We start from the raw sequence: 18704 nt of genomic DNA, 5'->3' as shown, positions 1-18704 counted from the left end.
GCCGCCCCCCTAACCCCCCGCTCTTGGCTTCGGAAAGGCCCTCTTTTAATTATCAAAAAATTGAAATGAATGAATAATGGAATAACTTCGAAAAATGTTAAACACAAGAGGACAAGAGAACCATAGCGCCGAAAATAGTAATTAGTAACAATGAAGTTGACCACTCCATTTACATTTTAACATAATTATTGAAACTATTTCCCAGACACAGAGCACACAAGCTAAGAGCTGGGGGCGGGGGTAAGGTAGCAAACAAAAACCTGTTTTGTATTCTTTGTTAATTAAAAGAGGGCCTTTCCGAAGCCAAGAGCGGGGGGTTAGGGTGGCGGCAGCCCCCCACAACAAAAAACCTGTACAAAAGAGTCTTTTAAAGGGTGGGGGGTTTGGGGGGCGGCAGCCCCCCAACTGCCTCTCCTAATTCCTGTACGTTTTAAGGTTCGACTTTGGGACGCAGCCTCTTTAACTCTTTAAGAAAACGAAGTTTTTTTCATATTATAACCTCAAGTACCCGTCTCTCCTGACTTCTTTGTGTGAACACTGAAAAAACAGCTGAACTGATCAAGCTCACAGTTGAAAATTTTGTAAATAATTTTGGAACCTTGATAGCCTATAGACCATTGAAATTAAAAAAAAAAACAATACTCTTTAAATAAAAAAACGCAGGACGTCTTTAATCCGGTCGTAGCTTTAAAAAGAAAAAGAGGACGTAAAAACAAATGGAAAAAAGACGAATTTCAGCTGAAATATAATTTCAGCCATGTTTAGCTAGTGTTTTACGAAAGCATTTTAAACTGCAAAAACTATAGCCAGTTGGTAATTACAAGTTATTTTTTGTACCGCTTGCCTTTATAAATTTTGAAAAAGAAATGTTGTTTAAATGAAATTCGGATTCATTCTCAAGGCAGTCTAAAAAAAAAAAAAAAAAAAAAAAAAAAAAAAAAAAAAAAAAAAAAAAAAAAAAACTTTTAAGCGCTGCTGTGTTTCCGTATTCGTTCTTAACACATTGAAGGGAAAAGTGAAACTTTAATGTAATAACAAAACTTCACAATTTCACTGTTTTTCTATTTACTACACTATTTCACTAACGCACCTTCACTATTAACATAATTTCAAAAGTAACATAACTTCACTTCTTGAGTGTTTTCTGGATGATACAGAAGTACACAGCTTTTAAATAACTAATATTTCTACATTCAACTTCAATTTCGTTTCCGTTTGAAAAAGCAGTCTTATAGTGCCAAAAAGCTACCAGTATTTCTATGACCATTGAGAAGCGCTGGACGAATGAGAGCAACATCTGCTCTCAATTATCTATTCAAAATTTTAAACAATACTTACCTTTCTCCTAAAGTTTATCAATTAGCCCTAGGGACTAAAATATTGCATTTCCGCAAATAAGGAAGGCTTTTGGAGTCCTAAAATTTTCCGTTAATGTTAATTGTGAATATACGGTTTTGTTTCGCGACTTGCTCTGGTTTTTACAAGATTTTTCCTTGACTTATCAAATAACTAAAAAGCTTTAAGTGAATGTGCAGGCATCAATAAATCGAGGAAAAATTGTTCTTCATTCACTAGATCAATACACACCCAGCTCTAATAGGGTGCTCTTATGACTTGAACTTGACTTACACACGGCAGTTGTTCAGTGTGCCTCATCTTCTTTTTTCACATTTCTAGCAGATCTGTAGAACGACTTAGCATACCTTGGCTATGCATTGATATAGAAAGCTAATTTTTTTTTTCTACTGATACATGCACAGTAAATTAAAGCTTTATAGATAAATGGCAAAGCAAGAAAAAGACTTGAAAATCAGTATGAAGTCATAACCCCGATATCGAATTTTCGCTCTTCTATACAATCCAAATTCCACGAGGTATAAGATTCATTGAACAACGTAGTTGTAGAAATAAGTTAATTAATTATTGTCATAAACTGTGGTATTTTTCCGAAATGTATTTGAAAAAAAAAACAACCAGTAAAATGGTAATAAACAGAGCTATTCTTACGGTCGGTGGCAAGGCCGTATCCAGGGGAGATAGGGAGTTTACCCCTCCCCCAGAAATGTTTGTTCAGTGTGCCTTATCTTCTTTTTTCACATTTCTAGCAGATCTGTAGAACGACTTAGCATACCTTGGCTATGTATTTATATATATAAAGTTATTTTTTTTCTACTGATGCATGCACAGTAAGTTAAAGCTTTATACATAAATGGCAAGGCAAGAAAAAGACTTTTGAAATCAGTATCAAGTCATGACGCGATATCGAATTTTCACTCTTCTGTGCAATCCAAATTCCACGAGGCATAAGATTCATTGAACAATGTAGTTGTAGAAATTAGTTAATTAATTATTGTCATAAACTGTGGTATTTCCCCGAAATGTATTTGAAAAAAACAACAACCAGTAAAATGGTAATAAACAGAGCTATTCTTACGGTCGGTGGCAAGACCGTATCCAGGGGAGATAGGGAGTTTAACCCCCCCCCCCCCAGAAATGTTTGTCTGACTCATAAAAAACGTAACAAAAATGAATATACAAAAATGAATTTTTTTTGTAGCCCCCCCCCCCCCCCAAAAAAAAAACATCTTTTTAAACCCCCTCCTCACCCAGAAAAAATCTTGAATATGGCCTTGGTCGGTGGAACTAGGGACAATTTAAATAGAGTGGCCCTCCCGTCTAAAACACAAGCAAAAAAAAAAACAAATCAAAGCGAAAAATATGATCAAAGTGGGCAGCCCCTCAGCCGCGGCGGGCACGTACGTACAACAAGCCTGTCTGTCTTTGAAGATTGACTTAAGAGTCCTTCCAACAATATATAAAGTCAACAACTCTTCATAAACTTTGCCTCTTGCCAAGGGGCTGCACGGGTAGGACTACCTTTTTATTTAGAACTTTTTCTCCCTGTTTATATTTCGATAATTTTGACTAACATGTCTAACTAGGACGACTGATACGACGACAGGCTTGGTAGCGATTGGCCTCGGGGACAAAATAATGCATGAGAGGGGTTCTTGTTGCCCTTCGTTCACTTAAGCAAATAACTAGCTCTTAAGCAAGAACTCCGGCCATTAGCTCTTAAGCAAAGAACTAGGAATTGCGACCTCAATTCGGTTGAAACCTTTCCCAAAATTATACTACTTGTGCTTCAATATGGTGAAGCACAAGTAGTGCTTCACTTGTGCTTCAATATGGTGAAGGACAAGTAGTTGAAACAATAACGCACCAGAGACACGTTTCACACAGAATGGAAAATGTAAAATTTCCCATTTTTGTAGTTAGGTGTTTAGAAATTCTGCTTAGGAAATTTAGAGCATCCAGAGTTTGACGGTGCGATTTTCGTTAAAATTAAGTATTTCTTCAGGAATATTTTCCGCCTTTTCAGGAATTATACTATATACTTTTTTGTGAACTTACTTGAATAAATTTTACAAATTTAGAATCAGTATAAAATGAAAATTAGTTGATGTGTTCAATTTATCCGGATTTCCGTATTTTAGTGTTTTGACAACTATACTCAAGCACGGTCTTCCATAACATTCATAGACAAAAAATTGAATTTTGTTTCTAGTCCAGCAACGATGTCCCAGTTAATGTTTATTTCATGTCTAATTTCTGTGCGATTTTTCTTATTCCATAAAAAAAAACCTAATAAAAAAATCAGTAAATTCCTGAATGAAGAGATATTTCTTATCTTGGAAAGTCGTTGAACAAAGTTTATGAAACTTTCAGGAGAAGATTAAGAGCCACGGTGATTCCCTAGGAACTTCTTTTCTAGTAAATATCTTCCTCCCTTCCAAGCGTTTTACTTATTTTTACTGTAATTATTATATTATTCTTATTTTGCCGAAACTTGACACATGTTACCCTTTGTAGTAGGGGAAGATCCAGAGACGGGGATCTGGTGGAGGAAGACGGGTGTTAATATATCGTACTTCATTTGAGAAGCGCTTACAGTGTGGGGAATTCACCGAAAAATTGGAGCATACAACGGAAGTTAACTCTAAATTGCACACTAAAAAGGACAGGAATTACTTATCATACGATTACCCACCAAAAAATTGAAAAAAAATGGTCTACATCAAGGTCGTATTCCAGAGGGAGGGGGAATAGGCTACCAGGATTGACTCCCTCCCTCGATATTTTTTCCGCTCGTAAAAACGCAACAAAAATGCGCACAAACAGATTTCTGATGTGTTTTGGAAGTTTTCTTGTACCCTGTCCCCGAATAAATATCCTGGATACGCCCTTGACCTACATGTTATATTTTCATATTTACCTGTTTCCCCAATTGATTTTGGATATGATCCTATTTCGAACATCATGTAACTGTTCAACTGTAAGTGTATCATGAATTAACTGTTTCCTCCAGTTAATCAAGTCTTCCATTGCTTTACGGAGAGATGAACATTCAAAAGACTTCCCTTCCTGTAATAATATAGAAAAGAACAGGTTTCAAATTTAAAGTCTTAACTAAAATTGAATGGCGCTATGACTTTTTTTCTGTAAAAGGCCAAGGGTTGCCCACTTTCAAAAATCGTATAATGTGGCTCGTGCCATATGAGACGGAACACACATGGTGTGATGGAGGTGCACCACACATGGTGTGACGAGAGTGTATGTGTGCATGGCATGGAAAATTGCAGGGGTGCCATATAACAAGTGTCACTCCATGATGTTAGACTATTATCTTTTTAGGCAATAAAATAAGTAGAAAAGCTTTGAACAGTCTTCACGACTTCAAATTTGAACAGCAATAGCTCAACTGAGCAATTGACGTTTTAAACAGTTTATTCTTTTAGAAATGGAAGCTAAACACAAAAATAAACTTTGGAAAATTTCAGAGAGCACAGAAAAATTTACGTTCATTAAATTGCATATTTCCAGGGCTCAGAAAAATGGTATTGGCTTGCTTTCGATAGAACTAACTATAAAGTCCCCCCAGAGAAGGCAAAGTGTCGATAATCTTCAAACGTTCAAGCCTCACTTCCCAATTTGGCGAGTGCTGAATTCAGCTTAATGGCGCTTATGAAATCCCTTCCCAAACTGACCTTAAATGACACTTCTCATTTCCAAGACCTTCAGACGATATATGAAAACCAGGTATAACCATGCTTCATCATACCAATCTCGAATCATGCATTTCATCCCTAAAAAGCTTCAAACGTTGAAAAGGGGTAAATGAAAACGCCTACCGTTTGAAACTTGAAGATGTTGAAACTTCAATTTTCAATCCGACGAGTAGTGAACAGCTTAATGGCGTTTATAAAATTCCATCCTATGCCAATCTGAAATGATGTTTTTCATTCCCAAGAAGCTTCAAGCGTTAAAAAACGGCTGATGAGAACGTCTACCCACTTGAAAGGTCCAGAAGTTGAAACCTTACTTGTCAATTTGGCAACTACTGAACTCAGCTTAATGGCGTTTATAAAATTCCATCCTATGCCAACCTCGAACGACATTTTTCACTCCAAAGAAGCTTTAAGCGTTAAAAAGGGCTGATGAAAACGTCTACCCACTTGAAAGATCCAGAAGTTGAAACCTTACTTGTCAATTTGGCAACTACTGAACTCAGCTTAATGGCGTATATAAAACTCCATCCTATGCCAACCTCGAACGACATTTTTCATTCCAAAGAAGCTTTAAGCGTTAAAAAAGGGCTGATGAAAACGTCTACCCACTTGAAAGGTCCAGAAGTTGAAACCTTACTTGTCAATTTGGCAACTACTGAACTCAGCTTAATGGCGTTTATAAAATTCCATTCTATGCCAATCTCGAACGACGTTTTTCATACCCAAGAAGCTTCAAACGTTAAGAAAGGGCTAATGAAAACGCCAACCCACTTGAAACATTCAAAAGTTGAAATCTTACTTGTCAATTTGGTAACTACTGAACTCAGCTTAATGGCGTTTATAAATTCCATCCTATGCCAATCTCGAACGACGTTTTTCATACCCAAGAAGCTTCAAACGTTAAGAAAGAGCTGATGAAAACGTCAACCCACTTGAAACACTCAAAAGTTGAAATCTTACTTGTCAATTTGGTAACTACTGAACTCAGCTTAATGGCGTTTATAAATTCCATCCTATGCCAATCTCGAACGACGTTTTTCATACCCAAGAAGCTTCAAACGTTAAGAAAGGGCTAATGAAAACGTCAACCCACTTGAAACACTCAAAAGTTGAAATCTTACTTGCCAATTTGGCAAGTACTGAACTCAGATTAGTAGTGTTTCTGAAACCCCTTCCCATGCCAATCTTAAATGCCGCTTTTTATTCCCAAAAAGCTTCAGACGCTGAAAAAGGGTAGATGATATGTCTGTCAAGCCTAATACTAATCATAAATGGCGGCATTATTTTGGCAGATCAGCGATTAGATGATGTTGCCAAAAAGATAGTTGCAGAGGACCTAACTTTGCAACGCCTATCAGATTAATGTTATTGAAAATGAAATGTAATGACGGTCGCAAAAACCAAAGAGCATCCAGGCGGAGGTCTAGATAGCTCTTTGTATTTCAAAGTACGCACATATAGCCTATAACACACCCTTTTAATTAAGAATTCTTTCTTTTCAAGTATGAAAACTGTTTTTTATGCTTCAACGTTTTTTTAAGTTTTTTAAGCTTCAACGTCTGGAGCTTCCTGGGAATGAAAAATGGTGATATTGCTTGAGAAGTTTCGATAGATCCACCCTGGAAAAAAACACAAATTCTTCCTTAAAGTTGCGACCTATTTAGATCGTTCTTGGGGCCAGAAATGTCAATTTACTTTAAGAAGCAAAAAAAAACTGTGTATCCGATTTTCTGATCTATTGATCCACATTGTCACTTATCTTATAACCGCAGACAATTTGAGCCTCTTCTTGATGTCATGGAGTGACCATAGGTTCGATACAACCGCCATGGGAAAATGCAAATTCTTCCTTAAAGTTGTGACCTTTTTAGATCGTTCTTGGGGCCAGAAATGTCAATTTACTTTAAGAAGCAAAAAAAAACTGTGTATCCGATTTTCTGATCTATTGATCCACATTGTCACTTATCTTATAACCGCAGACAATTTGAGCCTCTTCTTGATGTCATGGAGTGACCATAGGTTCGATACAACCGCCATGGGAAAATGCAAATTCTTCCTTAAAGTTGTGACCTTTTTAGATCGTTCTTGGGGCCAGAAATGTCAATTTACTTTAAGAAGCAAAAAAAAACTGTGTATCCGATTTTCTGATCTACTGATCCACATTGTCACTTATCTTATAACCGCAGACAATTTGAGCCTCTTCTTTAAGTCATGGAGTGACCATAGGTTCGATACAACCGCCATGGGAAAATGCAAATTCTTCCTTAAAGTTGTGACCTTTTTAGATCGTTCTTGGGGCCAGAAATGTCAATTTACTTTAAGAAGCAAAAAAAAACTGTGTATCCGATTTTCTGATCTATTGATCCACATTGTCACTTATCTTATAACCGCAGACAATTTGAGCCTCTTCTTTAAGTCATGGAGTGACCATAGGTTCGATACAACCGCCATGGGAAAATGCAAATTCTTCCTTAAAGTTGTGACCTTTTTAGATCGTTCTTGGGGCCAGAAATGTCAATTTACTTTAAGAAGCAAAAAAAAACTGTGTATCCGATTTTCTGATCTATTGATCCACATTGTCACTTATCTTATAACCGCAGACAATTTGAGCCTCTTCTTTAAGTCATGGAGTGACCATAGGTTCGATACAACCGCCATGGGAAAATGCAAATTCTTCCTTAAAGTTGTGACCTTTTTAGATCGTTTTAGTGGCCAGAAATGTCAATACGCTAGTTGAGAAAAAAAAATGTAGCCTGTTTCGAGGGCCCCGGCACTCGGCAAGAGGTAGACTTCTATATATTGATTCTCGTTATAAGTAGCCAACTCCAAATTACAACCCCCCAGGGAAAACATACCACGTTGAAGGGTTTCGTCTTCTAACAACGTAATTGTTTGTTTTTCGCTCCATTTTCGACACGTTCTCATACTCGCTTTCTCGCGATTGTTTGTTATTCTCACTGCAGCTTATCTTTTAACCGCATATTCCTTGTTCTCGCTGTGGCATATTTTTTAGCCGCATATTTATTTTTTCTTCACCTTTGTTTTTGGGTAGTTTTAATTCTTGCTGCCGCTTATCTTCGAACCTTATGTTTCTTTGTTCATCACTTTAGTTTTTGATTCGCTGTAATATTCGCTGACGAAACTATTCTGACTATATCTATCTCTTCTTTATTATCGTTTACCATTACCATGGACATTTTTAAATACTCTTTACCTTGGCTGCTAAGATTGGTCTTGTCACGTTGGATTGGCTAGGACACTAGGTTGTTCAATTTTCCCCTAGGCATTATGAAACTACTTAAAACACTTTCTGTAAATATTTTAATTACACTTACTTAGCTATGTTCCTTTTATAATGTCGCATGCGTCATAGATATAAAAACGATACTTCCACTCCTTGGTGGGAGGAGGGTAGAGATAATGTAATTTATTCTCTCGAAATGTACATACAAACATGATGTCGATCATGATTTTTCGTGTCAGTCATGTTTCTTTTGTAATATTGCCTGTACATTCTTTGTATTTTTTTTTGCAAAGTCTTTACGTGATTATTATATCTTGTCACTAAAGTCTATAAGAAAATTCTTTTGAGATAACCTCTGCTGGGAGGTCATTCCACACGGCGACAACACGTTGAACAAAGCTCTCTTTTAGGCATTGCTTTCGGTTATTTAAAGGAAAAAAAAATTCTTAAAAATTCGTATGGATTGTCACATGTTTTAGGAATCAGAGAAAAGGAATTTAACATATTTTTTCTTCTTTTCTCTTTTAATGGGAAAAGGGGAGTGATACAAGCATTGTATTTACATACGATATTAATTATAAAACCAGTTGGCAAACCTTTTCAAATTTTGAAAAGAAAACACAAAAATCATAAAAGCACAATGATAATGAAAAAAATAACATTAAAAAACGAAGTATAAATGATTCTAAAACCTGAACTAGCAAAAAAACGTACATTACCAAATAGTAACAGAAGTATACCTGTCCCAATTTTTAATATTTGGTTTTTGTTTTGACAGTCTGATAATTCAAAATTGACAATTTTACTTAATAAAAAAATTTTGATCTACGACTATTGAGCAGTCCGATTGTTAGGTAAAAAGGCTTTTTGTGGCAGCGGTCCTGCTTCTTTAACTTTGAAGCGAGTGGTTGACCACTCTCCACAACCTGGTGTATATTTCAGAGCGCTACTTGTTTCACCATACACGGCGCTTTGCGCCACGCGTTTAAGCGCCACCTCATGCACACGGTTTTTGAAATCAGCAACAGCTATGGTATACACAAACTGACATAGTGCTCAACCTATTCGTTATTTCTACGCCATTTTTCGACAACTATTTGCTCTTTTTTGATTGTTGTCCTTTTGATGTTGTACAAAATATGCCCTATGGGTTTACGGCAAAACTTGGTAAAGAGATCAAAGAGTTGAGAGCCTAATAAAGAGCAAAACATAAGCCTCTGTGAGAGGCAAAGCTGGCATAACTTTTTCAGAATTGTATAACAATGACTATTTTCACTTTTTCATGCTAGTCTATCATCCTAGGGTAGAACTAAGGCAGATAGGCATGCATTAAGGATAATCCAGATAGTCTACGGGTTCTTTGAGCCATTTGAAGGCAATTGGAAAACAACAAATGATTCAAAATTTGAGAGGGCGACTAAGATTGTTCATATTATACAGACTTCGCCTACCAGGAAAGGCCAACGCAATCACAGTGGAGTGGCCGACATTTTTGGGTTGACTAATGACTTGGACTTTTAGGAAAACGGGCGACTAAGATTTTTCAAACTGTCTGAGCTTTGCCTATTGGGATTTTTATACATAATATCTTGGTGACGCAGGGGGTGAAAGCCGAGCGTATTTTCTCTACAACAACAACAAAATATTTTTCACCAGGCAAGAGCTTTAAGATTATCTTTAAGACCGAAATCTGGTGAATATCGAAATTCACCGCTAAAAATCAGAAAAAAAAGTATTTCGGACATACACCAAGCGACTATATGTTTGTTGACCAGTCAGCTTTATCAGTCTTATGCAAAGTTTAATGGTGAAAGGTTAGGTTTGTTTAGGTTAAACATCTCAGATATGGTTTAAAATCAGGTTAGAATTTCAGAAATATAAATCTCAGAAATGCTCAACATTCACCATTAATGCATGGTGAATGTCAACAAACGCATGGTGTATGTCCCAATCATTTGTCAAATATCCTTATTTCAGACTTTCACCGGTGAATGTGGACATTCATCCGATTTCGATCTTTCACCGTAACATATACACAATGTATCATAATCATGAAATTCCAAAGCAAGAAACCGAAGTGTTCAAGAATGAAATACTGCTATTAAATATTTTTGTAGCTGTTGTATCTCCGACTGATCGAAGAATGTTTTCCTTCATGTCATAGCACATGAAAGCAATAAAATTACCATTTTTGAGCGTGCTTGGTAACATTGTCTCTTGTTTCCATTTTGCAATACCTTTTCTCCTTCTCGCCCATAAAACAAAATTTACTTAAAAGGGTACGTATATGTTAGCCAGTACACACTCAAGAATTTGGATCTATAAAATCAGACAATAACCGGTTTTTTGCTGTTTGTATATTACGTTTGTTTTATACGGAGACAATTAGCTTCGGCTCAGTGGAAAATACATTGCAGCTATGTTTTAATAAATGTTTAGTTAGTGTTTTAGTTAGGTTGTTTTTTGCATGCAGTCCCGCTGCACTTAACCCCCAATCCCCCCCCCTAATGGGTGAACATACAGCCGAAAGTATACATATATCCTATCTATCTCCCTAGTGTCTCAGTTGTTTCAACCCCGTACTTGTAGATCCAAATTCTCTAGTGTATACTGGCTTACAAATAAGTACCCTCAAAAGTTCCAACTTGAAAGAAATACGATACACATATCTTGGCTTGGTTTCAAGGTTTTATCTCTTTTAATAACTTTTCAGAAAATTGGACCTCTTCCATTATGTAATTTGAAATAATTTTATTTCATGGTGTAGTACACGCGGAATAAATTGATTGTTTAATTGATTGCCTCGTAGTCCCTTGTTTAGTTTGTGGTTTTTGGGTTTTTTCTTCTTTTTTTTTATGTGGATCTTTTATGTTATTATTATTAATGTTTTTCTTTTTTTTGTTTATTTTTTTCTCTTTTGTCTTGGGTCTATAAAATGTGTGAATGTATTATGTTGAAGGTTTGTTTTTTATGTGTTCGTTTCATTTTTGGTTTCTCCACCGTTTTTTTTTTCCTGACCATAGACCCTTGCGGAGAGGTTATATTAAAATGTTTTTGTTGTGAGTTTATTGATTGAATAAATTGATTGATTGATTGATATATCGGGTGATAATCAAGAACCTATTGACGCTTCATAACTTCAAATTAAGTTCTTGTATTTTCAAAGATTCCTCAGCAATTGCTTTTATAACAGTAAGCGACTGTTGTCAGATACTGATTGGTTGGAATTTACCGATGCTACCAATTTTATTAAGTAGGATGGTTGCGGTAATATTTGCATCCTAGAGAAGAGCAACCCTCGGCCCATAGTAACCGAAGATAGGAAAACGTGTTTTCAAAGAAAGTGACAAATTATAACGGATTTTGAAATGATAGCTATAATTGAGGTTAAACTGAGGTAAATTTGGAATTATGATTTTTTCAAATTACAAAAAAATGACTTGACCCCCTTTGAAAATGGAGGCAGTTAGAAATAAAAAGTGCACCATCGTAATCACCATGCCCAAAAACTTTAACTGAAGGCCATCGTTTGTAGTGGTTGCTGTCCATAGGAACTCAAGTAAAAAAAAACAACTTATTTTCAAATGAACCAACACCTTGTTTTCAAATGTATTAGCACCAACAGCAACATTCAAATGAACCAACACGCTCTTCTCTAGGCTATATTTGCATGTTCATTGAACATTCTGAACCTTCTCTAGGTTCATTTGAATGTTGGTGTTGGTGTTAATCTATTTGAAAACAAGGTGTTGGTTCATTTGAAAATAAGTTTTTTTTTTTTACTTAAGTTCTTATGGACAGCAATCACTACAAACGATGGCCTTCGGTTAAAGTTTTTGGTCATAGTGATTACGACGGTGCACTTTTTATTTCTAACTGCCACCATTTTCAAAGGGGTTTAAGCTATTTTTTGGAATTTGAAAAAATCATAATTCCGAATTTACCTCAGTTTAACCTCAATTATAGCTATCATTTCAAAATCCGTTATAATTTGTCGCGCTAGGCATTTTCTTTGAAAACACGTTTTCCTATCTTCGGTTACTATGGGCCGAGGTTTGCTCTCCTCTAAGTTGCACATATTACCGCAACCATCCTACTTAATAAAATTGGTAGCATCGGTAACTTCCAACCAATCAGTATCTGACAACAGTCGCTTACTGTTATAAAATCAATTGCTGAGGAATCTTCGAAAATACATGAACTTAACCTGAAGTTATGAAGCGTCAGTATGTTCTTGGTTATCACCTGATAGATCAATCAATCAAACAATCTATTCTATCAACGAAAAAACACTTCAACATAAACTCCCTATAAACGGCTCTATGGCCAGAAAAAAAATACAGTGGAGAAACAAAAATGAAGCAAATGCTTAAAAACAAGAACATCTTCAACATAATATATTCACACATTTAGAAACTCAACACAAAAGAGAAAGAAGTTAAGCAAAAAAAGAAAAACATTAATAATAATAAAATACAATAATCCACATAAAAAAGACGAAAAAACCCAAAAATCATGAACTAAGCAGGGGACTACCAAGCAATCAATTTATTCTGCGTGGACTGCCCCATGAAATAAAATTATTTCAAATTACATAATGGAAACCAAGCCAAGATATGTGTATCGTTTTTCTTTCAAGTTGGAACTTTTGAGGGTACTTATCTGTTAGCCAGTACACACAAGAGGATTTGGATCTAGAAGTACCGGATTGAAACAACTTAGACACTAGGGAGATAGATACGATATATAATTCGTGCTGGGTATTTGCACATTAGGGGGGAAGTTGGGGGTTGAGTATAGCATGGCTGCATCCAAAATATAACCTAACCTGACTAAAATACAAACTAAACATTTATTAAAACATAGCTACAATGTAGTTTTCCACTGAGCCGAAGCTAATTGCCTCTTTACACAAACATTATAAAACCGGCTACTGTATAATTTTACACATCCAAATTCTCGAGTGTGTACTGGCAAACAGACTGGTACCCTTTTAAGTAAAGTTTCTTTTATGAGGGAGAAGGAGAGGGTCCTACCTTTAAAAAAGTAGAAGAAATGCACATAAACTTATTTTGGATGCGCATTATAAAGTTTTTTTTAACCCCCCCCCCCCACCAACGAAATAACCCACTGGAACAAAAATCCTGGATACGCCCTTGGTCAGTTAACCGCTAAATAGTCAAGATGACAGTTCAGCCAATTTAAATGCAAAAAAGATAAAAAGGGTGAACTTTAAGAAATTGGCCAACCCTTTTCTTTTATGTGAGAAAAAATTCCATAAAAATATTAAAAATCGAACAGAAATTAAAATTATAAATACCATTTTTTTCAAACATAAGTAAAGAGCAACGTTAAAACTTATAACAAAGAAAATATTACCCAGAGTTGGAATATAACTGTTTACCCAATCAGCATCACGCTCATAATGCTCTAGTGGTTGATTGCGCTTTACGAAAAACATCCCACAACACAACGGATGCCCAATCGGTAGCTCCATACATTTTATAGATTAAAAAACATAAGTATTTTCATGTTCTCGACGATAATATCAAAAATGGGTTGTTTCCAGTGTAACAGCCTCTTAGATGCTACGTGAAGGGGGCTAAGGGAAGGGGCAAAAACCTCTTTCCATTAAGGTATTTTACGCACCGTTTAAGTTTCATTGTTGCTCTTAACTTGTATTTAATTTAATTGAATTTTTTTTTTTAAAGTAAAGAGCCATATTAAAACCTACAACGACCAGAAATACTACTATGAAAGAGTAAATGACAACCCAACCGAACAATAAATTTAAATAAATAATCAAGTCAATTACACAGATAAATTACCACAATTAATAGTACGAATACCACCACCTAAAAACCTTCGAAAGGCCAAATTAGCCTCTGTGCTTTCCTGAAAACTATTTTTATGTCTAGCTCTGTGCTTGATGGAATGTGAGACTTTTCTCTTTGAAATGAAATTTCATATCCCACGTCCTTACTTTGGAATAGTTGCAGCTTGAAGGACATTCGGCGGAAGAGTGAATATCTCCTTATAGAAAATGAATCGCTTGAAATTGTCGTGTCTTTTCTTCATTCGAAAAAGATGGATTTGTACCTGACCTTCTCACCCCAATGTGAGAATGTTTAAATGCATGAAAGGGGCAGCTCAATAATGAATTGCCATTGAGTTGATATATTGTCATAAAGGTTTCTGCATACATAAAATGATAACAGTGTTATTGGATTGTTTTATAGGGGTTTCATTTTTAAATGGGATTTTGCCAATAGTGGTAATTCCTCTGGTTGGACCAACCTGCTCATGATGTGAATTTCAATCTCATTTAATTATAAGTACACAACGCTTCCAGAGGGATTGATGATGGAATTATATTTTGGATGGAGAAGGCCAAGGGAGCACCTACTTCCAGAAATCACTTAAGTCGGGTGGCACGTGCCAAGAGTGGCGACGGAGCTGCGCGGTACATGTGATGTTTTGAGATGTACGCCAGGTGGTGTGAAGCAGGCGTTCACGTGAAGAGGCAGTTCAATGTAAATACAACGTTTCAAAAGCATAATCAGCTTGAAAAAGACAAGAGATTTCAAGGTAGCCAATCTCTGTCTCCCATTCTTAGAACACAGGGTTAGCTATTAATGCTGTATATGTGCAACAAAAACGTCCTTGCTGTGAAGAAAATAAAAGAATTAGACCCAGTTTTCGTCATCAAAGTCACCAATCCAGTCGAAGAAAACAGTGGCGATGAATATCATTTAAGGCAGCCACGTTTAAAATGACACCCGAGCCACATACACTGAGCTTATGTCTGTGGCCTTCAATTCAATATCAGCCAAGTTTGGTATCCCCTTGACCATAAAACAAACCAACATAGAAACCATACAATTAATAGGTATACAATAAAAAAATATATATATACGTATATATAAACAACATTAACTGAGCCTTTGCGTTACTGTCTCAAGGAAGCTCAGCCACCAAGTTTTCATCAGTGTTGCCACTTTTATCCATGAAAATAAATAAACAAAACTATGTAATTAAATTTTTTAAAGGTTTTCACACGTAAAAATACAAACAATAACAACATGTTAATTCTCAGAGACAGCAACATCTTCAAAGTAAACCTACCTCTTCTTAAGCTGTTGTATGCCAGACGTGTTTAGCTTAGTTTTTGCTCATTTTTTGCCCCCGTTTCTTTTTTTATTAAATTAAAAAAAAAAACGAGTTTCTTCATCAGAAAGTAAGGAGCAAAATTAAAACTTAAAACGAACAGAAATTATTACTTATATGAAGGGGATTGTCCCCCACTCAACACCTCGCTCTTTACGCTAAAGTTTTTCAGTACTTTTAAAAAGCTTATTATTGTTCTAATTAAACGACCCTTGTGTTTCAGGAGTCATTCTTAAGGAATTGGGACTAAACTGAAACTTTAGCGTAAAGAGCGAGGTTTTGAGGAGGGGACCATCCCTTTTATATACGTAATAATTTCTGTGAGTTTTAAGTTTTAATGTTGCTCCTTACTTTCAGTTGAGAAAATATGTTTTTTTTTACTTAATTTCTGGTATTTTTTAAATAATGCCAGGAAATCTGGCCCCACCTCCACGGAGAAATCCCCTCCCAACGGATATATTCTCTAGACAATTCAATCTCGGTGAAAATTCATTCCTGGCAATTATCCTTAACAACTAAACGCGTAAAATTGAGACGGAAGAGAGATTGCAAGACACATAAAAATTCATCCCCCATACAAAAATGTATACATAATTCCCAATAACAAATACTATACGTAAATACTCGCGAAATCTATAGCTTAGAGACCTTTCCACTGGGACCGTGGGGTGGGGGGTCATATTACATCCAAAGGCATAGTTATCGGGCCTTTCAACTATGATGAACATAATTGCTATCTCAAAATTTTTGGGAAAAGGGGGCGGGGAGGGGGCCTAGTTAACCTCCAATCTTTTTGGTCACTTAAAAAGGGTACTAGAACTTTTCTCACGATATGTTGCTCCTTATCTTCTGTTGAAAAACCCACTGGGTCTTATCCAGTTCAAACAATGGTATTTCCTTTTCACTGTCCTTGGTATTTTAATCTTCACAAATTAGTTATTCATAGCCATGCATTTTCCGGAAATATTGCCAAATGACTGGCTTCGACACTTGGCCCTGCTAAAATCTATTTTGCACTCACTTCTAAGGTAGTTGTGCATCATTTTTTCCTCATGTGGCAACCCATTCCCATAAAAGTTATAAAACGTCCAATTGGAAACTCGTCATGTGACAAAACATACTTGAAATAAGAGGTAGGGCCATGTCCAGATGGGGTTACCTGTTTTGAGCCTCTCCCTCATAATTTTGTCCCGACTCGTAAAATCGAAACAAAAATACATACAAACGGATTTTGACACATTTTTTAGAAGATTTTTTTATTATCCTCCCCCCCCCGCCCCGATAACAAATACTCCAAACACAAATCCTGGATACGCCATTGCTAACAGGGATCTAGGAATTTTTCCTCGTGTGTCTAAATGGAGCAATAAATCGAACAAGTAACAATAGGGACCAAATACAAAAGAATTTGCATAATAGATCAAATATTTACAAAACTCTTTGTCTTTTGAAAATGATAATAAGCCGGAAAACTGTTCTCTAAACTTCCGTAGCATTTTAAAGGACTTCCGACTTCTTTTTTTAGTTTCATATATCAAACAACTAACTTCCTGAAAAAGTGCATCTCTTATAGGGCGTTTCTTACTTTAAGAAATGGCAAAGATATATTTTTGTTTAAAACCCTGACTACACACACAGCAGTTCTTTTTTATTTTCATTTATGTATTCATGTCATTTAGACTATGCCTTCTGCTTCTCAATTTGATCTTACCACTCTCCGTTGCCTCTTCCCTTCATATATTTTTAAACCCTGACTACACACACAGCAGTTCTTTTTTCTTTTCTTTTTATTTTTATTTATGTATTCATGTCATTTAGACTATGCCTTCTGTTTCTCAATTTGATCTTACCACACTCCTTTGCCTCTTCCCTTCATATATTTTTAAACCCTGACTACACACACAGCAGTTCTTTTTTCTTTTCTTTTTTATTTTCATTTATGTATTCATGTCATTTAGACTACGCCTTCTGCTTCTCAATTTGATCTTACCACTCTCCGTTGCCTCTTCCGTTCATATATTTTTAAACCCTGACTAAACACACAGCAGTTCTTTTTTCTTTTCTTTTTATTTTTATTTATGTATTCATGTCATTTAGACTATGCCTTCTGTTTCTCAATTTGATCTTACCACACTCCTTTGCCCCTTCCCTTCATATATTTTTAAACCCTGACTACACACACAGCAGTTCTTTTTTCTTTTCTTTTTTATTTTCATTTATGTATTCATGTCATTTAGACTATGCCTTCTGTTTCTCAATTTGATCTTACCACTCTCCTTTGCCTCTTCCAGTCATATATTTATATTACAAAGCAGTTCTTTTTTCTTTTCGTTTTTATTTTCATTTATGTATTCATGTCATTTCTTTCTGTTCAGAAATCACCCTTTCTGTTCAGAAATAAAATAATAAATATGTAATAATGAGTAAAAGCTTAACCAATTTTACATATTTCATTTTTTCATTTTATTTACAATAAAAATGTTTTTATATCTACAGACGTACTTGGATATCTAGATATCGTTTTGTGTCTATCTGTTTGAATCCCCAATACCCTCTCACCCTGCTTATAAAACGTCAGCTAATACAACGTCCCTGGTCTAAATGAACAAATAACCAAAGAACACAATGAAGTATTCCGCATTTAAATTTCAAAAAAAAAAATGTTATCCAAATCATAAGAAAAATACCATGACATGATTCGAAATGGGCTTCAATCTATCAACGTTCCTTCTTTAACGCTTAAGAGACCGTGAAGATAATTAGAAATGTAAGTACTTTAACAATAGCAAATAATAGTGGATTCAACGCCGGACTTACCATAAAAAGCCGTTTCCATATATCACCCCATTCGCGTAACACAGAGGTCATTTCTGTCGCTAAGGGGTCGGCCTCTTGAAGATTCACACGCTCCCTATAAGGACAAATCTCATTATCATAAACCTAATTTACATTACAAATCAAAATAATAAAACGTCCACTCCTTCGCAAGAGACACACACATGCGAAAAACAGCGCTACATAGATAGACTAGCAAGGGGTTATCCACTTGTCAGTTTCGTATATACAAGAAGGAAGGAGGCTGGACTAATGACAACTCCCGTAGATGAGATTAGGGTTGTCAACTGGATACATTTTATGTCAAAAGAACACATTCCCATGTGCCAGTACACAATAACATAAAAGGGCAAAAGTGACAAAGTTTATGACAATAAAATTTATGACAT

General features: G+C 35.7%; 1 protein-coding gene across 2 annotated transcripts in view; it reads right to left on the bottom strand.

The window, feature by feature from the left end:
• LOC136034477 (dedicator of cytokinesis protein 3-like) overlaps positions 1-18704 on the bottom strand; it is a 386199-nt gene that overhangs the window by 334038 nt on the left and 33457 nt on the right. For both annotated transcript variants that reach the window (XM_065715690.1, XM_065715689.1), the window contains exons 5-6: positions 18298-18391; positions 4277-4425 (exon numbers count right to left, since the gene is read on the bottom strand). In XM_065715690.1, the coding sequence (XP_065571762.1) occupies positions 4277-4425; positions 18298-18391 (243 nt within the window). The remainder of the gene's footprint in view (positions 1-4276; positions 4426-18297; positions 18392-18704) is intronic.

Source organism: Artemia franciscana, chromosome 13 (assembly GCF_032884065.1).
Source record: "Artemia franciscana chromosome 13, ASM3288406v1, whole genome shotgun sequence".
NCBI lineage: Eukaryota > Metazoa > Arthropoda > Branchiopoda > Anostraca > Artemiidae > Artemia > Artemia franciscana.
The sequence above is the reverse complement of the archived record's forward strand: the minus strand, read 5'-3'. Positions and strand labels throughout refer to the sequence as shown.